This window comes from Apodemus sylvaticus, chromosome 4 (assembly GCF_947179515.1).
Source record: "Apodemus sylvaticus chromosome 4, mApoSyl1.1, whole genome shotgun sequence".
Taxonomy (NCBI): Eukaryota; Metazoa; Chordata; class Mammalia; order Rodentia; family Muridae; genus Apodemus; species Apodemus sylvaticus.
The window spans coordinates 108,528,474-108,556,436 of NC_067475.1; the positions used below are offsets into that span (position 1 = coordinate 108,528,474).

Sequence of the window (27,963 nt, forward strand, 5' to 3'; positions counted from 1 at the left end):
TTATAAGTTTTTTTCTAACCAACTGATATACTTATCTCTTATTCTTAATCCTAAATGTAAATTGTATGGCACTGTAATGAGTAACATGGCTCCATGTATCCCGTCTTCTATGTGATCATGAGTAACTTGAACCCCAACCTTTCTAAGCTGTGTGATATAAATAAGACCATCATCTCTTAGGATGTCATGTTCACAAGTGAGGATGTATGTTAATGGCAAACTCTGTAACTGGGAGTCACTGACTAGCAAAGGGGATAGCCTGCTGTCCACAAATGCTGGGTAGAAAGCATTTAGCTTTCCAAGAGAGGGCTCAGTATAAACATGGTTCTTTTTATACTTCTCAGGAAGGAAGTCACTCCAGTTAACAAACTTGAAGAGGTGTCTTGACCCTTTGGGCATGTGTTCATTTTTCTGCATAGCCTGGGGCAGTGCTGTGTCTTCAGTCACATATAGGCATCCCAACTTAATTCCAATCTCCCTTGAAAGAAAGGGACCATGTTCATAGTCTCGGTGAGATGGCATCCAGATGTCGATAAACTGTAGTCCTGGATACAGCAGGGCTTGTGCCTTTATTTTATCTTTGTGTTCTGGATTATTCTGTAGCTGTGAATATAAAAAAAAATCCTCAATTACTTTTACACATAAGGGATACATATTTGCATCAATAACCCAGGGTAAATAACTTCATAACATTTAAATACTAGTGATTATTCTCACACTATTACTTACTTGTTTAGTGATGTGAGGATGTGTCATTCCACATTCATCAATGTGGAAATGGTGTATGCTCTCCTATGCATACAGTTATTCTCAGTATGACAATAACCAAAAGATGATCAAGGGAGTCCCAGAGACAATGACAGCATAATTATATCTCAGACTAGTTTTTAAAAAAGTATTTGAATGTTTTTGCTTTGGTGTGGTGGTGGTGGTGATGGTGATGGTGAGGGTGATGGTGATAGTGATGGTATGTGTCTGTGTGTGTGCATGCGTGTGCATAAAAAAGAGAGAGACAGACAGAGAGAGAGGGGGGCATATATACCATGTTGTTTTAGAACATACAGTCCTCCTACCTCAGCCTCCAAACTACTCAGGTCATAGGCATGTGTCACCATTCTCTAATTGGTTAAAAACACACACACTCCCACACATATACACACGCAAACACATATGCATATATATATATATATGTGTGTGTGTGTGTGTGTGTGTGTGTGTGCAAAATGACTCCAAATCTGATATATAAATAAACTTTATAAAAGTGTAACCTTAACATGTTGAGGAAATGTCAGGAGCCATCTAGGAGAGGCTTAGACTAGCAGGTAAAGTTCCTGGAGGTGGCCCACCATTTTTTTTTTTTTTTGCATGATTCTGAGAGGCTCTGGTACCTGAGCTCTGAGAGGCAAGGTCCCAAGAGACTTCATCTCAGTACTGCTTCTTGCAGCTGATATGCCTTTCCTGTAATGATTTCATAGCTTAAGAATTCCTGGGCATTAGCAAACTCTACTGAGCAAATTTCTTGCAGGTTGACATAAAGATACACTTACATGAATTATTGCTGTTTAGAAGAATTAATAATTTTATAGAATTCTTAATTTGATTCAAACAAATTTAGAAAGAAAGTTTGAAGTGATGGTTTTACTTGTTTTGCCAGAAAGATATAATAAAGTTAGACTCACTAATAAAATATGGCAACTCCTCGTAACATAGTAAGTAAAGGGAGCTTACTATGGAATACAATGAGCTTTCACCATTACACTAAAGAGAAAACTCAGCTTGGGACAAAATTTGTCCCACTATGATAACGCAAGGACATGTGAAACAATTCCTTTGGACTTACAAAATGAAACACTGCTTTGTGCATATCAACTCATTTTGTAATTCTCCTTTTAGTAATAATATATATTCAAAAATAATAATTTTAAAGAATGGTTGTCTATTAAAAGATTATAGAAAAAACATAAAGTGGTACCTTGTGGGGTTCTGTCACATCCATCCATCCAAATGTATGCATGTGACATATGGGGTTCAGCCTAATCCTCCAAATGTATATATGTATATGTCTGTCTATATATATATATATATGTATATATATATATGTAGGTATATATGTTTGTATGTAAGCATGCATAAACGTGTGTGGATTTGATTAAGACAAATGACCAAGTCTGACGTGTGTGTGTGTGTGTGTGTGTGTGAGTGTCTGTGTATTTGTGTTTGTGTATGTGTGTGTGTGCATATTTGCCTCCATACAGAATTTTACTTCTAAGAAACCGGCAATGTTTCTCAGCCCTCCGAAGTTCTTCATGTGAAAAATCTTTGTTTAGTTTGGTACCCCACTTTTTAATGGGGTTATTTGGTTCTCTAGGTTCTACCTTCTTGAGTTCTTTGTATATATTAGATATTAGCCCTCTGTCAGATTTAGGGTTGGTGAAGATCCTTTCCCAATCTGTTGGTTGACATTTAGTACTTTTGACAGTGTCCTTCGCCTTACAGAAACTTTGTAGTTTTATGAGGTCCCATTTGTCAATTCTTGATCTTAGAGCATAAGCTATTGGTGTTCTATTCAGGAACTTTCCCCCTGTGCCCATGTCCTCAGGGGTCTTCCCCAGTTTCTTTTCTATTGATTCACATTTTTCTGCATGCTGACCTCCAATTGAACCAGCACCATTTGTAGAAAAGACTATCTTTTTTCCACTGGATGCTTTCAGCTCCTTTGTTGAAGATCAAGTGGCCATAGGTGTGTGGGTTCGTTTCTGGGTCTTCAATCCTATTCCATTGATCGGCTTGCCTGACATTGTACCGATACCATGCAGTTTTTATCACTATTGCTCTGTAGTAAAGTTTGAGGTCTGGGATACTGAATCCCCCTGAAGTTTTTTACTGTTGAGAATAGTTTTAGCTATACTGGCTTTTTTGTTATTCCAGATGAATTTGAGCATTGCTCTTTCTAGCTCTATGAAGAACTTGGTTGGGATTTTGATGGGGATTGCATTGAATCTGTAGATTGCCTTTGGCAATATGGCCATTTTAACTATATTAATCCTGCCAATCCATGAGCATGGAAGATTTTTCCATTTTCTGAGAAATGTTCGACATCATTAATCATTAGGGAAATGCAAATCAAAACAACCCTGAGATTTCACCTCTCACCAGTCAGAATGGCTAAGGTCAAAAACTCGGGAGACAGCAGGTGCTGGCAAGGATGTGGAGAAAGAGGGACACTCCTCCACTGCTGGTGGGATTGTAAGATGGTGCAACCACTTTGGAAATCAGTCTGGTGGCTCCTCAGAAAACTGGGCATGCCACTTCTGGAGGACCCTGCTATACCACTCCTGGGCATATACCCAGAGGATTCCCCAGCATGTAATAAGTACACATGCTCCACTATGTTCATAGCAGCCCTATTTGTAGCAGCCAGAAGCTGGAAACAACCCAGGTTTCCCTCAACAGAGGAATGGATACAAAAAATGTGGTATATTTACACAATGGAGTACTATTCAGCCATTAGAAACAATGAATTCATGAAATTCGTAGACAAATGGATGGAGCTGGAGAACATCATACTAAGTGAGGTAACCCAGTCTCAAGAGATCAGTCATGGTATGCACTCTCTGATAAGTGGATAATAACCTAGAAACTTGGAATACCCAAGAAATAATCCACATATTAAAAGATGTCCAAAAAGAACAGAGGAGTGGCCCCCCTTTCCAGATTCTGGAAAGACTCAGTGCAGCAGTATAGGGGAATACCAGAACAGGGAAGTGGGAAGGAGTTGATGGAGGAACAGGGGGAAGGAAGAGGGCTTTTGGGACTTGGGGGGAGTGGGGACCCAGAAAATGGGAAATCATTTGAAATGTAAATATAGAATACATCGAATAGAAAAGAAAAGAAAAAAAAGAAACCAGCAATTTTTATAAAAAATATTGAGAGAGTTACATTGCAAGAGATGAGTGCTCATTAAAGCAAAAATAATAAGACTACAAGGCCAGGGATTATCAATCTTTGACCATCATTTGACACTGTGTTAAGACCAGTAGCACTCCTCTAAGGACCTGGCCAATTCAAATATTAATCCTACCTTTAGGAAAAAATAGAATGATTTATAAAAGTCAAAAAAAGTCGGAGAAGATGAGGGATGCTCTGCGAATACAGCCCCCATCTTTACCAGAAATGGATATTGTCCTGAGATTATAGCTGTAAGAAGATTCCTCTTCTTCCCATTTTCTAGTTATGCACACAGCAGGAGAGAATGTGTAGTGGGTCCCTAATGCTCATTACTCCAACAGCACATATGCTCATGCAGCAGCACAATATCCACAAAAGTCCATCTCTGTAGCCCTCCACGGGGAGTTCTCAAGGACACGCCCTTGAAATCTCCACTGCACATAAGGAAAAGTAACTGACCAATCTCAAAATATGCAGACACACAATGGATGCAAAGTTCTACATGATAAAGAATTAATTACCGAAGAGAATCATTTTTGCTGTTTGTAAAATAAACACTAAAATTTTAAATTTAATGAGATAATATGTAAAATATTTTCTATATATTCATTTGTACATCCAAATGATAACAATTTCTTGTAGCCAAGTATATTTTTAGGCAAAGTTTCTGCCTTATGTAATTTACATATGAGTGTCTATGGAAAGGAACAACAAATCTGTAGTCTCATACCCATCCAAGCCTGCAGCTCAAACCCATATATGCCTGCCTTTTTAAAATAAATTAAAATGGAATGACATTAAAAATTTATATCCTCAGTCACATTAGCCAAATTTCAAGTATGCTAAGACATGACTAATGACTCCTTTCTTTGGTGTGGCGGGTATGTGTGTGTGTGTGGGGGGGGGGGGGTACTTGAGCTGAAAAGGGAATGCAGCATATCAGAAGATCAGAGAAGAGAGAGCATGGAACATGGTACAAAAACTTTGACAGATTTAAGTGATAGCTTCTCCACAAGGAAGCAGGTGTCATCTCAAGTGAATTGGTAGATGCTTCAGGTAAAGCCAAGTGCATCCCTGGACTGGGCACCTAGTGCCGCAGTTTCACAGAACTTCAAGTTCAGGGAATCATCTTACTTGAAAACAGATAAGACCTGAATGAGGTCTGCATGGATTTCTACACGTTTGTGCATAGATATGAGCAAGAAACAGCATACATGCGGACATTCACAGACATATGTATTCAAATTTATATACAAAAGAAAACAGAAATGAAGTGAAAACCAGCAAACTTTAGGGAAATGGGCAAGAATAGGCTTCCTTTGCAGGAGTTCAAATTTCCCCCATTTAAATCAAAGGAAGACAAAAGAGAGTACATTAATTAAGGGAAAACAGCAATATCTGGAATTCAGCTTTTACTATTCCTGTTCAGTCCTGAAACACTTGGTATCTTTTCCAATACCCATTATATTAAAACTACTAAACTTTTATAAAAGGAATGAATATCTTTATGTACCTTATACTTTGTGGTCAAACTATTCTTCATTATTAAAATCCCAAAATAGTGGATCCAAATGTGCTGAAACACTTCCTGAAGCTCACATAAAATAATCTCCCAGAGATGCTCTGATAACCAGGACATCCAGTTCAGGGCATTTTGTAAAACAGTAATTATAGAAAACTTTGTGTTGCCTAAATTAGTTTAGGACTGTGGAACAGTCCTGGGAACAGCTACTGAAGTCTCAGTCTTGGTCACTTAGCTGGATAACAAGTCTCACCTACCCAAAAGCATATGAAATTTCAGGATACAGACGAATCTATATGAAACCCCTGCTTTTCCCTTCCTACAGCCCTTTGTGAGTCACACCAGTGCTTTGTGGGAAGACTGTAGCGATCTCAATGGAATATATGTGTAATATTACATTCTACAGACACAGAGACCATTTGTCTAATTTCATGTCCACAAGGACCATGGACAGAAAACACTGCAGTTGAGTAGCCAGGCCATGTCTCCTCAACCAGAAAAGCTTCAGTCTGGCAAAGATGTGACCTGAGTACCAAACAGTGTCTCAAATGCTTGAATTATTTTTAGATTTGTCTTGTAGGGCACCTCATAGAATTTCATTAGCTATTTCAAATGTGTGTAGAGTCAGGTAGAAAAAGAGCAGAGCAAATTTGTTTGTGGTACCGGGCACAGCTTGGTAAAGTGAGATATACAGAACAGAAGCAAGCACCAAGACAGAATAGTAAAACATCTTCAGCAACACAACATACCAATTGAGTTGCTGTGGCTGCCAATGTACCACCAGAACTGTCTCCAGAAATACAAATACGAGTGGGATCTACTCCATACTTTTGAAGTATTGTGTCCTGGAGAAAGAACTTGATGACAAGAACACAGTCTTCAAGGGCAGCTGGGAATGGATGCTGAGGAGCAAGTCTGTAGCTTTAAAGGAAAACCAAACACCGAGAAGGCAACATGATAAAACTTATACATACAATGATCTCTCAGCTTCACCAACAATATATAAATAAAATTTGTCTTTCCTTTGAACCTTTAGTTCCATCAATAAACCTAGACTTACTAGCAGTTTCTGTTTTAAAACAGAAGCAGATACTGGCTTAAAGGGTTTCAGGTACTGGTCCTATGGTAATATGGGTGATAGAGGATGAATGTTAATGAGAATAAATTTTTATGAGAGAGACCATTATAAAGTATGTAGGATTCACCAGGCGTTCTGTGAAGTTTGTGACATAAAGCAGCAATTCCTGGTTATTATAGAAGTCCCCAGGAAAATGTAAAATCAGAGAATATGGCATCGATTAAACACAAGTGCCTTCATTTAGGAATTTGTTTAAGGCAGAATTCTATAAAAATAAAGAATTTCATATGAGAACCCTGAGCATTTGAATCAATATTAGAATTATATTAATTAATTAATAATTATTTAAATGTGTTATAATTAAATAATTATTAAATTATGTAATAATTTAATAATTATTTAATTATGTGATAATTTAATTAATTATGTAACAATAATAGAAATATTAAAATATTTATATATATTTAAGTATATCTTAACATTATATATGTATATTAATGCATCTTACCAAAATGCTATAAGTTAATTATTAAGAACATATTGTATTCTGTCTGTGTGTCTGTTTGTGGAGTGTGTGTGTGTGTGTGTGTGTTCTGATATGAGAGCACACCTCAATTGGACTCTCATATTATTTTCTTCTATTTTTTAAACCATTAGAATTCTTCAGCTATTTATATATCAATATAAACAATGTTATTCAGATAGTCTTAGTTTTAATATTTTAAATAGGGCCTAAATATTTTAAAATAGTCTAAATAAAGCAAATTTTAAAATAATGTATATATCAAGGCAAGTACAAGTACCTTAAGAAATATAGATTTATTAAAGTAAATGCAATATAATACACCATTTTAAAAGGTTACATAGCATAATAATGTGGTAGATTTGGTTGAAATTACAAGAGGATAGGAAGATCATCCTTAAGATTGTAAGTCATTTATTCCTTAAAATAAAAGAAGCTATTTTGATTACTTCAAAGAATGCTTATAAGGCCGTCACTAATCTCTACAGTATGTTTACTTGATTTTTTTACATTTGCAGTCAAGAAATTTCTTTCAGTGTATTCAGATGAGTCCATAATTCTGAAATTTCTGAACTATAGACTTGGCAGTAAGGATTCACCCTCATGATGAAGGTTTCACAAATATCAAGTATACCTAATACATATTAAAATAGTAGGAATCTTCCTGTCTTTGGTGTGTGATAGAAAAGTCTGGCCATAATAATGATATATGTAAAGTATTATTTGAGGAACACTTAAACTATTTATATAGTATCAACACTGGTCATTTAATATTACTAAATCCATGAATAATTCTAACCTACATTGTTCTTATTAGTAACTCAAATAAAACATATCCCAAGGCTGTTGTGGCTGTATTTTCTGTGTAAGAAAAAATAATTTAAACCCTAACATCAGAACGAGGATCCCGACTTTTTTTTTTTTTTTAAGGTTTAGTAAATTGTTTTCTTACTCTAGTCCCACAACAACAGCATCAAGCTTGTTTGCTGTCCATCTATTCAGGTAATCATACGGATGCAACTCTGAAATGAAAGAGATAAAAACAAGACTCTGCTTGGTGGATTATCAAGCAGTGGAAACACATGTAGATCTTAGAATGGCTCTAGAAATGTGAACCGTGATGAGTTGAGGACAACTCTAAGAATTAACCGTGTAACACCCATTGTTTTTGGTAGTCAGTGCTCTCAGGCAAAATCTGGTTGGACACAATGGAAGATGGGTCTTGTATATTGCTACCCTGCTTTGGGATAAACAGAACAGTTCCTCCACGGTCAAGGTAGTGCTCCAGTCAAGAGACGCCATAGGTGCAGACAGGTCCCCATGTAGCACACTGTGCTGATCTCTGGGGTGCGTTTCATGAGGAGGAGGTTTTTGATTAAGCAACACTGATAGAAACTTTATCAGGAAATATTGCACTCATGATGACCCATTAGCAGGAACTATGGACATAGTAAAAATGCTTGGTTAGCAATAAGCACATTGTTTTCCATGTTCGTTGGTTGAATTCTGTATTTCTCAAGAGATGGAAAAGTGTTATGTCTTGGCTCTCCAACTCCTCAATAACATGTTTCCTACAACTGTGGTTAGAAGTTGAACTTAACCAGAATTTTTATTTTTGTAAATTCAGATTTTTGCTATAATTGGCATCTTAATTAAGTTAGTCCCAATTTTGTATATTTTAACCTTTTTAAATCTTTGATATTATAATACAATTATGTAATTTTTCTTTTACTTTTCTCTGCCTGAAGCCTCCCAAATACCTCTCTTTTGTCTCTTTTCAATTTTGTGGTTTATTTTTCATTATTTATTGTTACATGCATCTAGTGTGTATATATACCTATATATACTTCTAAATAAAACCTACTTAGTCTATACAATGTTACTTGTATTCAGGACTGACCATTTGATATTGGCTAACCTATTGATATGCTCTTTGCTGGAGCAGATCTTTTGGGCATTTCTTGGTTGTCCATAGTTCTTTGTGTAGCACTGATGCCTGAAGGGCTATCCCCAGTCCACTTTGGCATGTATATTGCCCTTTGAGACTTAAACTAAAACTAGATGTACTTCTTGGTATAAATTTTTTAAATAAGATTTTTATGTTGCCATGAACATAAACACTTACATAAATATATTTATGTTTAAAAATTCATAAAAAACTGTACTTTCTAAACAAATGCATTCAGTCCTCATTAAAATAAGCAATATCATATTCTTGTATTAGAAATTCCTTATAAAATGTTTTATTAATTAAATCTAACTACTACATACTCACAAGGAGGTAGATTAAAAAGAGGGTTAAAATTTGTCATTAATATCTGATCAGAAAGCAATGTCAAAATTCCTTTTACTTATAAATGGAAACCAACTCACTTTAAAGCATAAAATGGCCTTCGATATATAAAAACAACCATTGTGACTACTGTTAAGTGCTCAAGGAAAGAGAAATCATTGCAGTAAAAACTGTGGCAAGGTCTGAGAAGTAAAAGCTCAGTTCAGAACATCAAGAGGCAATTTATTTAATTCTTACATCAAAAAAAAAAAAAACTTACTGCAGCTTCCTAAGGTAAAGGCACCACCATGAATGTAAATCACAGCTGGTCTCTTTCTTTCAGATTTCCTTTTAGGTAAATACAGACGAACAGGGATGTCACTGAAGTCTGTGTCAATCACTGTAATGTTTTCATCTGAAACGGGTTTTGTCAGTTGCAGTCTCAAAAGTATGGACAAAAAATCTTGATATTTCATAAGACCCATGTTTTCAAACATTTTGGCCTATCAAAACAAAAATTTAAATATTAATGGTTTGTATTAACAACAGATGTGTATATAGATGCAACTTGAAAACAAAAAAGTGATATGAAGATGCCTTAGGTGTGTATATCCCTGCCCTGAATATGTCCACAAACAGGAAGCAGATTACAAAGTCCTGACTAAAATGCAGTCTTCTGGCCATTATAAGATGCTGTACTTGTGACCCCACAGCAGCTAGGATTGCCTGAACGAGATTATGCCAGGCAACTTTCCAGTAAGTAGAAGTGAGTGATTCAGTAGGACCTTTTCTTGGTAAGAAACAATAGGCTAGTGGAGAATTAATGGAGAGTCAATTTCCTGTGGGGGTGTGACTCTAAGTAGATTACTCTGGCACTGGTAGATGGCCATATACCCATGCACATAGGGACTACTTGAACTAGACTCACCCCATTTTTTGTAGAACATGAAAGAGGCATGTGGTGTGGTAGAATCTGCAGATTTTGGATGGGGAGATTCAAGGATATATTTGATTGTAAAACATTGTACATATATACAAAATTCTCAAAGAATAAGTAATATATATGAAATATCACTAGACAAGTTCAAAGACAAATTAATAAAGAAAATATTTATAATAAATAAGTCAGAGTTACCATCTTTTTTTCAGAAACAACACTGATTGAATTATTACAAATTGTTTAGGTGCAAACCAAAAAGAGAAGGAGAAGTTGAGGATTCTTAACATGGTTACCTGTATAAGTGCAACACAAGACTGGTGCCATCAACTTTTTCTAGGGGGCATGGCAGGGGTCTCTGAAGCCCCATAATAACTTTAGGAACTATGGTTAGTCAATGTTTTCTGGGAGAGGTGGTGCCATTTTCTTCAGTGGTATAGACACTGATAATTTACCCTTCTTCTCTTAAGTATCTCTTCCAACACTCCAACATGAAACTACATAAGCCCAGGTGAATCTCACAAAAAGAAGGTATGACAGTAAAGGGGACTGGTTAAGAGGTTTCAGCAGAAGGGGAGTCATGAGAAAGGGAGAGAAAATTTATAAAATTGCCAAATAATTTTTAAAATATTGATTTCCTTCTTGATTTTCCATGGACTAAATTATCATTTAGCAATGTGCTGTCTAGTTTTGAAAAGCTTGTTTATTTTATATAGTTCCTATTATTGTTGATATCCTGATTTATTATTTTTTGATCATATAGAACTCAGTGTTATTTCACTTTTCTTATTTTGAGTGAAATTTGCTTTCTTTCCTGATATGTGGTGGATTTTGGAGAAAGTGGCATGATTTGATGAAAGAAAATGTATGTAGTTTGGGTGGGATATTCTGTAGATGTATTTTAGATTCCTTAGATTTATAAGGTCATTTGACATCAGAATTTCTCTGTTTACTTTTCTGTGAGTTATCTGTATATTGAGAGTAAAGCGGTAAAGCCACCCAATATCACTGTAGAAGGGTGAGCCCATCAATACCTTTTAGATCAAATAACAATTCTTTTAGGAAACTGCACACACACACACACACACACCAAATAACACTTCCCTATATAGAAAAATTTAAAAACTTTAAATTAAAAAACACAAGATATATAGTGCAAGTTTACTTTAACATGAAAATTGAAAAAAAGATTCCATATAAAATCCTTAATAATTGAAATATCATTATTTAAAAGAGGCAGTTCTGTAGTTTCCATAAACTGTTGGTAAATTTTATAGAAGAATTAGAAAGAAATGAAACTGGAATGTAACACAAGGCATGAGACAATACAGAAAACTATTGTATTGTCACCTGGTTCAGAGGTGAGTATGCTTCCTATAAAGTCTGTGATGACCAGAAATGTTGATCTTTCCAATCATTTGATATATTTAGAAAACTTAGAGCAAAAAGACAAGAGAAAAAAGAAAAGAAGTACAAATAAGGAAGAAAAAACTCTGGAGTGGTGAATGTACTTATTAACATAAAGACTGGAGTTCAAATGCTCAATGCCATGTAAATATCTTGAGTGTAAAAATGAGCTGTAACTCCAGATCTCAAATAGCAAAAATATGTGTCCTTGAGGCAAGATAGCTATCTAAAACTAATCAAAGCATGAGCTCCATGTCCAATAGAATATCCTCAACAAATAAAGTGAGGTACACTGTAAAAAAACATCCAGCGTTGATTTTGATTTGTTTGGTGTTATAGCTGTTATTGTTTTGTTCCCAGGCTACCTCACTCAAAAGACTATTAAAAAGAATATTTACCATTTTCCTGAAAATTACATAACATTTTCCTGTATGGAAAATAAAAAATAAAGGATTCAACTGTGTGTATTTAAGCATTTTAATTATCCATCCATTTTCTGGTAAACATTTATAAAGAATCCATTCCCTTGCTGTTGTAAATAAGGAAAGCTGCAAACATAGATGGGCTATGCATCTCTTTTAAGGATATGGAATGCTTTCATCACAACTCCTAAAATGTTGCAACCAATTTATATGATAGCTATATTTTTCAGAACTAGAAAAATTATCATAAATTTTGTAAGGAGATACAAAAGATGTCAAATGTCTAAAGCATAGGAAATAACCACAAGAACTGATATAGGGGATAAAAGGAAATGACAGACCTACTAAACATAGCAAGTGACTATCTGTAGAGTAAAAAGACAATCTAGAGAGTGACAGAAGACATTGAGAACTATACACTCAGAGAGGAAGCATGAAATAGAACATGTATAACTGAATTTCCAACAAATAAATGAACAAATCCAATGAAGGGATAGTACTCAAAAGAAATAATTTAATAAACATCTGAGATGGTTAATAAATGTCTGAGAATGGTAAAAACATCTTTGACTACCAGGGAATTAAAAATTAGACCTATTTTAGATTTTTTATCTCCTACAAACAGAACACCTAACACCAAGAAAACAAATAATGCCAAATGCTAATGAGGGTGCGGGGAAAAAAAGAACACTGACGGGCAAGGGGGCAACCTGGAAATGGAAAATCATTTGGAATGTAAACAAAGAATATATAAAATAAAAGGAACACTGGCACTGAAACATAATTATAATATGAGCAGTCACTGTGGAAAGCCCAGTGAGTGTCCCCACAAACACAACTAGAACTTCCACATCACCTAGATATACTGTTCCTGTGTATACCCAATGGACTATAAACTCTTACCACAGAGAAACTTGAACATACTGTTGCACTGCTCATAATGATTAGTACATAGATACTATGAAGCAATACTTACAATATATATATATACATATTGTAAGTATATTGTAAGTATAAGATTGTATATATATAAATATATATATACAATTATAAATTGCATATATTTATACAATTATATAAATTATCTTTGTGTAACTCTAGCCAAACAAGTGAAAGAATGTCAGGAGCCAATGAGTAGAAGGTAAATACTAGCAGGTGACTTCCTGAGATGGTCCACTTTGGATTAAATATATATGATGGATTTGCTGTGGTAGGCCAGGCCCAGGAGAAATCTGTTTTAGGAAAGAATCCTGCTATTTATATGCTTTTCTTTTTATTATATATAACAATCACTAGGTATTAGCCCACTCTTTTGAGCTGATCTCTGCAGAACAACAAAGATATACTGACCTGCACTGATATAGACAAATAGATTATTTCTTTAACCTTAATGAAGATCCTATAAGAATGCCTAAATCATAGTAATTATGTACTTTTTATACTAACACTGCTGTATATATATATACAATCTTATTTAGATGCAATGGAATATGAAATTAGAAAATTTGTCCCAGGGGAACCTCCATTCTCCTGTTACCTCTCCTCTACCTCCATCAGACTCCTGGAACACACAGGTAAGCTTTCTTTCTCCCAACCATCTTCCCTGTGTGCTAAACCCTCTAGGTCAATCCAAGTTGCTCTAAACATCCTGCTATCCCAGGAGGACCTCCATTCTCCGGCTGCCTCTCCTCCACCTCTATCAAACTCCTGACCAATAGTTAAGCTTCCCTTCTCACACACATCTATCCTGCTCTGCCTGAGCCCCATTGTCATTCCAGTGTGGACTTCTACCTCAACCCACCTCCCCCACAGCCTGCCTGTCATACGTGAAGCCCAACATAATCCGGATCATGGGTAAGATCCAAGCCCCAAATACCCATGTGGTTTGGGACACCCACAAAGTCCAAAAGATGTAGCATCTCTTTCTCTATACCTAAGCCCAATCATGCTTCCAGTCTGTACCTCTACTGAACCCTTAGCAGATCATTGTGCCTACCCCAGGACCCCCAAACCATCCTGTTTTCAAGGTGCCTGCCCTAACCAGGGACACGGGGATACAGAGACACTGCAGACTTGCTTTAACAAGGACCACGGGAGGCCTGCCCTAACCAGAGACAGAAATGTCTACCTCCCAGAAGGCCTGATCTAACCCAGGTTACACAGTTCTACTTACCTCCAAAGAAGTCAGCTCCAGTCAGACACCCAGGCCAGTTAACACCAGAGATAGCCAGATGGCAAAAGGGAAACCCAAGAACAAAAGCAACAGAAGCAAATGTAATTTGACACAATTAGAAGTCTATTGTCCTTCCACAGTAATCTCTGTCTACCCAACACGTCTGAAGAGCAAGATTCTGACCTAAAATCCAATCTCATGAAGACGATAGAGGCATTTGAGGAGGATATAAATAACTCCCTTAAATAAAGGTAGAAAAAAGAAAAGGAAGACAGAGGCAAGCCCTAAATGAGGAAACAAACAAATCCCTTAAAGAAATACAGGAAAGCACAATCAAACAGGTGAAGGCATTGAACAAACTGTCCAACAGCCTATATCAAATTAAATAGATGCTTGAATCAATGCCACTAAAAATCAGGGACAAGACAAGGCTGCCCAATCTTTACCTATCTATTCAATATAGTACTGAAAGTTCTCACTAGAGCAATTTGAGAACAAAAAGTGATCAAGGAGATCAAGATACTAATTGGAAAAGAAGAAATCAAGGTATAACTACTTGTGAATGATAAAGTAAAATACATAAGTGACCCCCAAAAATTTACCAGAGAATTCCTAGAGTTAATAAACAACTTCAGCACAGTGACTAGATATGAAATTAACTCAAACAAATCAGTAGCTTTCCTTTAAACAGATGATAAACAGGCTAGAAGGAAATTAGGGAAACAACACACTTCACAATAGCCACAAATGATATAAATTATCTTTGTGTAACTCTAGCCAAACAAGTGAAAGAATGTCAGGAGCCAATGAGTAGAAGGTAAATACTAGCAGGTGACTTCCTGAGATGGTCCACTTTGGATTAAATATATATGATGGATTTGCTGTGGTAGGCCAGGCCCAGGAGAAATCTGTTTTAGGAAAGAATCCTGCTATTTATATGTTTTTCTTTTTATTATATATAACAATCACTAGGTATTAGCCCACTCTTTTGAGCTGATCTCTGCAGAACAACAAAGATATACTGACCTGCACTGATATAGACAAATAGATTATTTCTTTAACCTTAATGAAGATCCTATAAGAATGCCTAAATCATAGTAATTATGTACTTTTTATACTAACACTGCTATTAAATCTTTTCTGATAGGTAAAACTTCAATGAGAACTCTGCCAGTCTTTAATGTCATGATGCAATTGCTTCTGAGATAGAAATCAGGCATCTACTACTCAGCGCATACTCTAAGGTGTTGTAAAAGCATAAACCAAAGGTCACAAAAAAGAAACTAATGATTTACTACAGGTGCTAGGACAGAAGAAATATTGACTGAGTTTATCTATATAACACTTCACTAATACCTTGATCACAAAAGTTACAATTTTTAACTCTCTATGACCCTGCAGAGATGATGGCAGGTTATATATGTTCAGCCAGACAATTACTCCAAATGGGATAAAACAAGTCTTTTTTTAATAGCAAGGTAGACTTAGTCATACTAAAGAGTACAAAACTTTCTTCTTACTGACTGCTTAAGTCACTTAGCAATAAAAAGGTAGAAGTGTTTTATTTCTCTATGCAATAAAGATTGGAACTCATTTTTCACACAGAATAAGTGAATTCTTTCTGCACTGATGCTTAGTATTTTGCTCCATATACATATGTAAGTGTTGATGTATGTTTGGAGTTATATAATCATGACACAGTATAAAAGCTGAACCCAACTGGTCTGAATGGAGATTTAAGAATGTGTATACATGAATATGATATGAATTTATGTGACTTTAATTCATATTTGCTTGTGTAAAATATTTTTCTTCTGTGAACATGATTCTTGTTTCCTGGCACAATAAAAGTTTATTGCTCCCTAGCCTGACAAGCAAGAGGCATCTAGACAAAAGGGAAAAGGTTCTAGCAATTAATCCTTTACTTAATACCCTGTTACTTTATGATGAGGTGCTAAATCCCAAAGACTGCAGTCTCTTGTCTCAAAGGGACAGAAGGAGATCAGCTACCATAGCAAAATGATTTAGACTTAGATAGGTAAACATTTTCTAATTATACGGCAACCCTAAATATCTCATGAATCCAAATCTTATTCATGCCAACATTCTTCCCCTTCTGCTGCCTCAAGAAGAACTAAGAACAAGTAAGAACTACCAGGACTGGTCCCCCAGCAAAAGATCCGTATGACAAGAACGTCAAGTCCCTGAAGAAAGAAATTGAAGCAGATCTCAGAATATGGAAAGATCTGCTATGCTCATGGATCAGTAGGAATAACAGACTAATAATGGGCATCTTACCAACCAATCTACAAATTCAATGCAATCCGCATCATAATTCTAACACAATTCTTCACAGCCATGGAAAGAACAATTCTCAACTTCATATGGAAAAACAAAAAACCCAGGATAGACAAAACTCTTTTGAAAAATAAAAGAACTTCTGGAGGAATCACCATCCCTGAGCTCCAGCTGTACTATAGAGCAGTGGTGATGTGATAGAGGCATGCAGATCTCTGAGTTCAAGGTCAAACTACAGAGCAAGTTCTAGCACAGCCAAGCTTAGGTAGTAAAGGGGTTGGAAAATAGAAAGTTGGTGATAGTGTAATAGAACAAGGGGGCATGTTCCAGGCCCAGCAAGCATCAGGACCTGGTTGCTTCAGCCATGTTGCTCTGGCTTTATAGTGAAGAATGGAAGGGACTACTTGGACAATTGATGCTTGTTAGCTGGAAATTAGTGGTGAATAAGAAGAGACCAGCATCACCAATGTAAAATCTTCTGGGAATTGTTTTCTGAAAGCAGAAAGAAGCTGTGTTCCAGAGTTAGCCAAGGTTGTAGCTCATGCTACAGCTGGTGTAAGAATTACCCAAGTGGTTGTGGTTTTGAAGGCATAAAGAGTTCATGAAGAACATGTAAGACTTTGAAACATGAGAGGCCAGGGAAGGCCATTGTTGAAGATGCAGCCTCCTTTTCAATTGATGGCCCGGGACTAAATGGGTCGTGCAATGAAGTTGAGGCTTGGAAACATGACAAGAGCCTTTTATAGGCTATTGGTGAGGCCTAGTTGCAGGGGAAGACTTCAGTGTATTGAAGATGTCAGTACTGTGGAATGATCACCAAGAACAGCAGCAGCAGTGGAATAGTCAACTGGGTCAAGAGTTATAGAGAAGCCACATCAGAACTCTGCCTCCCGCCAGTCAGTTACCAGGGCTCCATATTGGTTCTCGGTCGCCAGAGAAATCAGACTGAGGTACTCAAATATAACCCGAGACCAACATCGCGGGGGTCTAAGCCCGACGGGCGTTGGCCTGCACCCAGGCCCTGGGCTGATCGGGGGTCCACCGGGGTGCAAACCCGGCCAGGAGGTTTTTTTCCTCCCGGGCCGGCGCGCGCACCACCACCATTTTGCCTAAGGGAAGCCAGGGAGACCTAGCAGTCAAAACCAAACGGCTAACAGGCATAGCCCGAGGCGGACATAGCAGGGATCTCAGACAGTCAGGCCCCGGACTGCCCCCAGGTCCTGGGCTGCTCGGCGGGCCATCTGTGTGCCGACCCAGCCAGGAGCCGCCATTTTGCCTACGGGAAGCCAGAGAGACCTAGCAGGCAAAACCAAACCAGCTAACAGGCATAGCCCGAGGCAGACATAGCAGGGGTCTCAGACGGTCAGGCCCTGGACTGCCCCCAGGCCCAGGACTGCTCGGTGGGCCATCTGTGTGCCAACCCGGCCAGGAGGTTGTTTATCCGGGCCAGTTTGCGCACCACCGCCATTTTGACTATGGGAAGCCAGAGAGACCTAGCAGGCAAAACCAAACCAGCTAACAGGCATAGCCCAAGGAGGACATAGCAGGGGTCTCAGACAGTCAGGCCCTGGACTGCCCCCAGGCCCTGGGCTGCTCGTTGGGCCATCTGTGTGCTGACCCAGCCAGGAGGTTGTTAGCCCAGCAGGCTCTCCCAGCACTCTCAGGGAACTAGCGCACGCCACCATCCTAGCCACCTGACACACCCAATTAACACCCACAGCTGAGGGGAACTTTGCACCGACATTGGCCTGCCAGGCTTTTGCCTAGACTCAGGGCCTGAGCAGCTAGGCTAGCCTTGTGTGCACCAACCCGGTTGGGAGTTCTGCTGCCCAGATCAGCCTGGGCGGCAGCACCACATCTCCAAGTCCTGCAAGTGGCTAGCTGGGTTTCCGGGCGGCCAGCTGGGAGAAGTCAGTGTGCTCCAGTGAATCCAGCGGGCCCCAGCGGGAGCCTTCGGGTGCCTGCTTTGGGATCTGAACAGCCTAGGCAGCAGCACCCTGTCTACAAGCAGCGCAGGAGGTAAGCTGTGCACCAGAGGCCAACTGGGAAGGGGCAGCTTGCACTGGTGAGTCCAGCACTGGCAAGAAAAACTAACACCAGTGAGAACTAGATGGCAAAAGGCAAACACAGGAACGTCACTAACAGTAATCAAGGCAATATGGCAACATCTGAACCCAATTCTCCTCTACCAACATGTCCTGGATACCCCATCACACCAGTAAAACAAGATTTGGATTTAAAATCACTGGTCATGATGCTGGTACAGGAACACATGAAGGACATACTTAAAGAAATTCAGGAGAAAATGGGTCAAAAGTTAGAAGCCCTTGCAAGGGAAACACAAAAATCATTGAAAGAAATCCAGGAGAATACAAAAGCCAACAAGGAGGAAATGCAAAAAACACTTAAAGAAATACAGGAGAACTTTGCTCAACAGGCTGAGGTCATGAAAGACGAAACACAAAAATCTCTTAAAGAAATACAGGAGAACTTTGGTCAACAGGCTGAGCTCATGAAAGAGGAAACACAAAAATCTCTTAAAGAATTACAGGAAAACACAAACATGCAAGTGAAGGAGCTAAGCAAAACCATCCAGGATCTAAAATCAGAAGTAGAAACAACTAAGAAAACTCAAAGGGAGACAACTTTGGAGATAGAAAGCCTTGGGAAGAAATCAGGGGACAGAGATGCAAATATCAACAACAGAATACAAGAGATAGAAGAAAGAATCTCAGATGCTGAAGATTCCATAGAAACCATGGACTCAACAGTTAAAGAAAATGCAAAATGCAAAAAGCTTGTAACCCAAAATATCCAGGAAATCCAGGACACAATGAGAAGACCAAACCTAAGGATTATAGGCATAGATGAGAGTGAAGATTTACAACTTAAAGGGCCAGCAAATATCTTCAATAAAATTATGGAAGAAAACTTCCCTAACCTAAAGAGAGAGATGCCCATGAATATACAAGAAGCCTACAGAACTCCAAACAGACTGGACCAGAACAGAAATACTTCCCGTCACATAATAATCAAAACACCAAATGTTCTAAACAAAGAAAGAATACTAAAGGCAGTAAGTGAAAAAGGCCAAGTAACATATAAAGGAAGACCTATCAGAATCACAGCAGACTTTTCACCGGAGACTATGAAGGCTAGAAGGTCCTGGGCAGATCGCATGCAGACTCTAAGAGAACACAAATGCCAACCAAAACTACTATATCCAGCAAAACTCTCAATCACCATAGATGGAGAAGCTAAAATATTTCATGACAAAACCAAGTTTACCCAATATCTATCCACAAACCCGGCCCTAAAAAGGATAATAGGAGGACAACACCAATACAAGGAGGGAAACTTCACCCTGGAAAAAGCAAGATAGTAACCTTTCTTCAAACCCAAAAGAAGTTAAGCAATCAAATTTAAAAAATAACGTCAAAAATGATAGGAAGTAACAATCACTATTCCTTAATATCTCTTATCATCAATGGACTTAATGCCCCAATAAAAAGACACAGACTAACTGACTGGATACGTAAACAGGACCCTACATTTTGCTGCTTACAGGAAACACACCTCAGGGTCAAAGACAAACACTACCTTAGAGTAAAAGGCTGGAAGACAATTTTACAAGCAAATGGTCTCAGGAAACAAGCTGGAGTAGCCATTTTAATATCAGATAAAATTGACTTTCAACCCAAAGTCATCAAAAGAGACCCTGAGGGACACTTCTTGCTGGTCAAAGGAAAAATACAAAAAGAAGAACTGTCAATCCTGAACATCTATGCCCCAAATGCAAGGGCACCCTCTTTCGTAAAAGAAACTTTATTAAAACTAAAAGCACACATTGCACCTAACGCAATAATTGTGGGTGACTTCAACACTGCACTTTCCTCAATGGACCGCTCAGGAAAACAGAAACTAAACAGGGACACAATGAAACTAATTGAAGCTTTGGACCAATTAGATTTAACAGATATATATAGAACATTCTATCCTAAAACAAAAGAATATACCTTTTTCTCAGCACCTCATGGTACCTTCTCCAAAATCGACCATATCATTGGTCACAAGACAGACCTCAACAAATATAAGAAGATAGAACTAATCCCATGCCTCCTATTTGATCACTATGGAGTAAAAGTGGTCTTCAATAGCAACAGAAACAACAGAAAACCCACATAAACGTGGAAACTGAACAATACTCTACTCAATGATACCTTGGTCAAGGAAGAAATAAAGAAAGAAATTAAAGACTTTTTAGAACACAATGAAAATGAAAACACAACATACCCAAATCTATGGGACACAATGAAAGCAGTGCTAAGAGGAAAACTCATAGCCCTGAGTGCCTCCAAAAAGAAAATGGAGAGAGCATACATTACCAGCTTAATGACACACCTGAAAGCCCTAGAACAAAAAGAAGCTATTTCGCCCAGGAGGAGTAGAAGGCAGGAAATCATCAAACTCAGGGCCGAAATCAATCAAGTAGAAACAAAGAGAACCATACAAAAAATCAACAAAACCAGGAGCTGGTTCTTTGAGAAAATCAACAAGATAGATAAACCCTTAGCCAGACTGACCAAAGGGCACAGAGAAAGTATCCAAATTAACAAACTTAGAAATGAAAAGGGAGATATAACAACGGAAACTGAGGAAATCCAAAAAATCATCAGATCCTACTACAAGAGCCTGTACTCAACACAACTGGAGAATCTGGAGGAAATGGACAATTTCCTTGACAGATACCAAATACCAAAATTAAATCAGGACCAACTAGACCATCTAAACAGTCCCATAATGCCTAAAGAAATAGAAGGAGTCATAGAAAGTCTTCCAACCAAAAAAAGCACAGGGCCAGATGGCTTCAGTGCAGAATTCTACCAGACCTTCAAAGAAGAGTTAACACCAATACTCTTCAAACTATTCCACAAAATAGAAACAGAAGGAACACTACCCAATTCCTTCTACGAAGCCACAATTACGCTGATACCAAAGCCACACAAAGATCCAACAAAGAAAGAGAACTTCAGACCAATTTCCCTTATGAACATCGATGCAAAAATACTCAATAAAATTCTTGCCAACCGAATCCAAGAACACATCAAAACGATCATCCACCATGATCAAGTAGGCTTTATCCCGGGAATGCAGGGTTGGTTCAATATACGGAAATCCATCAATACAATCCACTACATAAACAAACTCAAAGAACAAAACCACATGGTCATTTCATTGGATGCTGAAAAAGCATTTGACAAAATTCAGCATCCCTTCATGCTTAAAGTCTTGGAGAGAACAGGAATTCAAGGCCCATACCTAAACATAGTAAAAGCAAAATACAGCAAACCGGTAGCCAGCATCAAACTAAATGGAGACAAACTTGAAGCAATCCCACTGAAATCAGGGACCAGACAAGGCTGCCCCCTTTCTCCTTATCTTTTCAATATTGTACTTGAGGTACTAGCTCGGGCAATTCGACAACATAAGGAGGTCAAAGGGATACAAATTGGAAAGGAAGAAGTCAAACTATCATTATTTGCAGACGACATGATCGTCTACCTAAGTGACCCAAAGAACTCCACTAGAGAGCTCCTACAGCTGATAAACAACTTCAGCATAGTGGCAGGTTATAAAATCAACTCAAGCAAATCAGTGGCCTTCCTATACTCAAAGGATAAGCAGGCTGAGAAAGAAATTAGGGAAATGACCCCCTTCACAATAGCCTCAAACAGTATAAAGTATCTTGGGGTGACTCTTACCAAACATGTGAAAGATCTGTATGACAAGAACTTCAAGACTCTGAAGAAGGAAATGGAAGAAGCCCTCAAAAAATGGGAAAACCTCCCATGCTCATGGATCGGTAGAATCAATATAGTTAAAATGGCCATTCTGCCTAAAGCACTATACAGATTCAATGCAATACCCATCAAAATCCCAACTCAATTCTTCACAGAGTTAGAAAGAGCAATTATCAAATTCATCTGGAACAACAAAAAACCCAGGATAGCTAAAACTATTCTCAGCAACAAAAGAAAATCTGGGGGAATCAGTATCCCTGACCTCAAGCAATACTACAGAGCAATAGTGTTAAAAACTGCATGGTATTGGTACAGTGACAGACAGGAGGATCAATGGAACAGGATTGAAGATCCAGAAATGAACCCACACACCTATGGCCACTTGATCCTCGACAAAGAGGCTGAAAACATCCAATGGAAAAAAGATAGCCTTTTCAACAAATGGTGCTGGTTCAACTGGAGGTCAGCATGCAGAAGAATGCGAATTGATCCATCCTTGTCTCCTTGTACTAAGCTCAAATCCAAATGGATCAAGGACCTCCACATAAAGCCAGACACTCTGAAGCTAATAGAAAAGAAACTGGGGAAGACCCTTGAGGACATCGGTACAGGGAGAAAGTTTCTGAACAGAACACCAATAGCGTATGCTCTAAGAGCAAGAATTGACAAATGGGACCTCATAAAATTACAAAGTTTCTGTAAGGCAAAGGACACCATCAAGAGGACAAATCGGCAACCAACAAATTGGGGAAAGATCTTCACCAATCCTACATCAGATAGAGGGCTAATATCCAATATATATAAAGAGCTCAAGAAGTTAGACTCCAGAAAACCAAACAACCCTATTAAAAATGGGGTACAGAGTTAAACAAAGAATTCTCACCTGAAGAACTTCGGATGGCGGAGAAGCATCTTAAAAAATGCTCAACTTCATTAGTCATTAGGGAAATGCAAATCAAAACAACCCTAAGATTTCATCTTACACCAGTCAGAATGGCTAAGATTAAAAATTCAGGAGACAGCAGGTGTTGGAGAGGGTGTGGAGAAAGAGGAACACTCCTCCACTGCTGGTGGGGTTGCAAATTGGTACAACCACTCTGGAAATCAGTCTGGCGGTTCCTCCGAAAACTGGGCACCTCACTTCCAGAAGATCCTGCTATACCACTCCTGGGCATATACCCAGAAGACTCCCCACCATGTAATAAGGATACATGTTCTACTATGTTCATAGCAGCCCTATTTATAATTGCCAGATGCTGGAAAGAACCCAGGTATCCCTCAACAGAAGAGTGGATGCAAAAAATGTGGTATATCTACACAATGGAGTACTATTCAGCCATTAGAAACAATGAATTCATGAAATTCTTAGGCAAATGGATGGAGCTAGAGAATATCATACTAAGTGAGGTAACCCAGACTCAAAAGGTGAATCATGGTATGCACTCACTAATAAGTGGATATTAACCTCGAAAACTGGAATACCCAAAACATAATCCACACATCAAATGAGGTACAAGAAGAAAGGAGGAGTGGCCCCTGGTTCTGGAAACACTCAGTGAAACAGTATTCAGCAAAACCAGAACGGGGAAGGGGGAAGGGGTGGATGGGAGGACAGGGGAAGAGAAGGGGGCTTACGGGACTTTCGGGGAGTGGGGGGGCTAGAAAAGGGGAAATCATTTGAAATGTAAATAAATTATATCGAATAAAAAAAAAGTCACATAAAAAAAAAAAGAGTTATAGAAGGCAGAGATGGAGAAGTGATAAAAGCCCTTTTGAGAAGCCCAGAGATCGTGTTTGGATTCCAGACACTGGAATAAGAAACTGTAAAGTTAAAGTTGCCTTGAAGATTCCAACTTCAGATGCCAGAAGCTGTGAGATACCTGCTGAGGAAAGTGCCCAACAGATAGTGGAACTAGCCCAGGAGAAAGAAGTTTATTGAAATCAACAAAGATCAAAGAAATTGGAGTTCTCTGGACCTCTCTGACATCAGATCTACAGATGCATTGTTTAGAGCTTCCCCAGCTTATTACTGGTCTTGTTTGGTTCAGTATTTCTTCACTGTGATATTTTGGAATGGTAATGTATATTTTGCGGTATTTAAGGTCTGCTTTTTGATTGAATGAATCTTAGAAAAGACTGAACTTTGAACTTTTAGCACTGCTGAGAATTCTACAGACTATGGGGACTTGAAAGTTGAACTAAATATATTTTTATTTTGCTATGGCTAGGTATGGCCCCTATAGAGTCATGTGTTTAATCAAGTCCATGAGGGTCAGAAAGTGGAATGTGGTGGTTTGAATATACTTGGTCCAGGAAGAGGCACTATTAGGAAGTCTGGCCTTGATGAAGGAAGTATGTCACTGTGGGAGTAGTCAATGAAAGACTCCTCCTAACCACCAGGTGGGAGCGAGTCTTCTTCTGTTTGGCTTTGGAACAAGATGTACAACTTTCAGCTCCTCCTGTGCCATTTGCCTGCCTAGATACGTCATCCTTCCTGGTTTGATTAAAATTGTCTGAACCTCTGAACCTATAATCTAGCCTCAATTAAATGTTGTCCTTTATAAGAATTGCCTTGGTCGTGGAGTCGCTTCAAAACAATAAAACCCTAATTAAGACACAACCTAGCACCTTTCTTGTTCTAATAATTAGTTGCATCATTTACTAGTACTAAGGAACGGAAATAAAAGGATATGTAATGATTTGCTATTGATTTAAAAGGCATGCTAGGAATCAAACACAGGTCCTCTGTAAGAGATCAAATGCTCTTAAGTGTTGAGCCACCTCTCCATGAGAACTTAAAGGACATTTTGAACACAAAGTAAAAAAATACAAATTTTAGAGGTCTCTAATGCAAAGAAAGGATTGCTGTATATGCATTTAAATTTATAAATATTACAGTTATTAAAAATTGCATTTAAAACTAGCCCAAACAATTGTTCTGTTCATGAACTGTTTTACTTACTCTCTGCACTTCATTTAGAAGTGGGAATAGTAACAGTGATACCTTCAAAGTAGAACAAGAGGTTAAATACTTAAGATAATTGAAGTACTGAGCCACTAGTAAATAACTTCTAACAGAGTCCCTGCATGTTAAAATATTAGTTTTAGGGCCCATAGATTCTTGAACTAGACCTGACCTCATTGTCCCCTTCCTGAAGACTTGCTTACATGGTATTAGAAGACATCATGCAAGCTTCCAAAGAGACATGGAATTAACATTGCTACCTAACTTTGATGATGATGAACCACATCAACAACCAGCATGTCATTATCATCCTAAAGATGAAGTAGTGTCAAATATACCTTGGTGTTAACCAACAGTTCTCTAATTGGACTTAAGACCATCCTAACAAGAAGAAAACCATGCCCAGTATTGAAAAATCTATCTAAACACTCAGTGATGGTGAATTCATTGTCATGGGAAAAGAATCTACAACCACTAATTTACTAAATAGGCATAATCTCAAAAATCTATTAAATTTATGTTTAAATCTAGAAATAAGTGTGATATTCAGTACTTGTCTAGGAAATTTTACACTTTGCAATAGACAGAGACCACTACAGAAAACCACAAGGAATCTAAATGGAGAGTTTTAGACCCTAATTCCAGTGAATACAAATACAAAATACTCCCAATCTTAGTTCAAGGAACATTTCCGAAGAGCTGATGTAAAGACTGTAAAAGCCACAGGATCAGAGAACTTTGCTGTGAGATTCTGTGTCTCCTACTAATCTCAGGAGCTGCACCTTTGAAATCTGACCAACATGGTATACCAAACTGGAGCTGAACAAGGGTGATAGCAATGCATATACTAAAATGAGTAGGGAAAGTCCATGATGCCTCAGCTCTACTCAAAAACTGTACATAACAGAAGAAAGCTGGGATTCAGAGAGGGGGCCTTTCCCAGGAAAGAGCACACCAACTGGCTGTCCAATGACAAACAGCCCTGAAAACGTATGATAGGGAACATTATGTAGAATGAACAGTTTAAATATAGGAATATGTTTATACATACACATGTATGTATACAAAAACAATTAATAAAATAGAGATCATGAATTTTAAGGAAAATGTTAAGGGGTATATTGAAGGATTTAGAGGAAGGAAAAGGAAAGGAAAAATATTGTCATTAATTAAAATTTGAAAAGAAAAGTTTCATTAGTAAAGATATCCACAAAGATTATTTTAGCCAGGCAGTGGTGGCCCATGCCTTTAATCCCAGCATTTGGAAGGCAGAGGCAGGCCTGCCTAATTACTATGACTTCTCTGATCATGCATTATCTGCTTTTTTATCTCCATAAATTTTCCTATTGACATTATATCCATAAGGCTTCCAGACAGAGATATATTTTAGTAAAAAGAAACATGGTATATCATCTTCAATAAGCCTGAGTTTAGGCACTGCCTTAATAATAAAATCTAAAATCTAGCAGCATGGACTTAAGTTAGACAGCAGCAATTGCAGGGGTCAAGACTTTAACCATGTGGCTCCCTGACATGTCAGGGAGTATGTGTCATCTAACACATTTTCTATTTCAAAAGAACTTCTCCTCTGTTTATAATCGCATAATAAAGATTTCTGGGGAGATATCATGGGTGGAATAACACAAAAGAATAGTTAATTTGAAAGCAGACAGGAAAGCCAGCTCTTCCCCTTAAACAAATGTGTTTCAGTGATCTAAGATAATAGAAAAGGAACTTCCACCATGACATTTTTTCTCTTACTAAAAGTACATTTTTATGTTAATACAAATACACCACTGTGTTAAATTGCAATGATCTTCTTTAACATCACTATTATCATCATCATCAGGGAGTTATGTACTACCACAACTAAGAGTGACAGTTGAAAACCTCTTCGGGGTTCACAAAAACACAAGACATGTGCATAATTCCTGAGAATAAGAAATTGAACTATCCAGAGGAGAAAAATAGTAACTGATTAAATATACATAGAAATCCTATAGTATAATAGACATTATATAATATAACATTAGTTTAGGAGTGTATAAGATCTTAGATTTTTTCAGAAAAGCATTTAATATATTTAAACTTCTTAAAAAATCACTCAAGTGTTGCTTTAGATAACACTAGTTTTTTTATTCTGATGCCAATATATGATAGCCATTTAGTTTAGAAATAGCATCTTAGAAAACATGTGTCTGTCTTTCAATTAAACATGTTCAACATTTACAAAAGCATTGAGATTTTTTGATTATTCATAATATCATAAAAGAAACAAAGTCTATTTAAAATTGCTACTAAAGTATTATAAATTATGAAATATTTTCACAAATAATTGTAAAAAGGTCTCCCTGGTCCCCAGAAAATGTCTTACAACATTGTGCTAATTCACAAAGAATTAATAAAATATTACATTAAAATATATTACCATAAATGACAACATTCTTATACCAGCATCCAGAAACTGAACTTTCCAGCGTTCTTCAATGTTTTCAGGAATTGGTAAATAAATATAATTAGCCAAAAGAATACACAACAACCCAAAGCACAGAGTTTTGTATCCCATGGTAAGTCTTTCTTTAGCTTCCATGCAATGATGAGTGTCAGCCTAGACACA

The 27,963-nt window shown here is 37.7% G+C and overlaps 1 protein-coding gene across 1 annotated transcript; it reads right to left on the reverse strand.

Moving 5' to 3' along the window:
• Positions 1–27,912, reverse strand: LOC127682345 (arylacetamide deacetylase-like 2). The gene is made up of 5 exons (XM_052178715.1): positions 27,775–27,912; positions 9,624–9,846; positions 8,024–8,093; positions 6,220–6,391; positions 1–603 (listed from the first exon to the last, which is right to left on the reverse strand). The coding sequence occupies exons 1-5, from the start codon at positions 27,910–27,912 to the stop codon at positions 1–3; spliced, it is 1,206 nt and encodes a 401-aa protein (XP_052034675.1).
• Between the last annotated feature and the right edge of the window lie 51 nt (positions 27,913–27,963).

Excerpts from the sequence above, each read along its gene's own strand:
- LOC127682345 (XM_052178715.1), bottom strand. The coding sequence starts at position 27,912 with ATGGGATACAAAACTCTGTGCTTTGGGTTGTTGTGTATTCTTTTGGCT. Across the intron at positions 9,847-27,774 it reads TAAGAATGTTGTCATTTATG|GCCAAAATGTTTGAAAACAT; the intron begins GTAATATATTTT and ends TTGTTTTGATAG. Across the intron at positions 8,094-9,623 it reads CTTTACCTTAGGAAGCTGCA|AGTTGCATCCGTATGATTAC; the intron begins GTAAGTTTTTTT and ends CTTTCATTTCAG.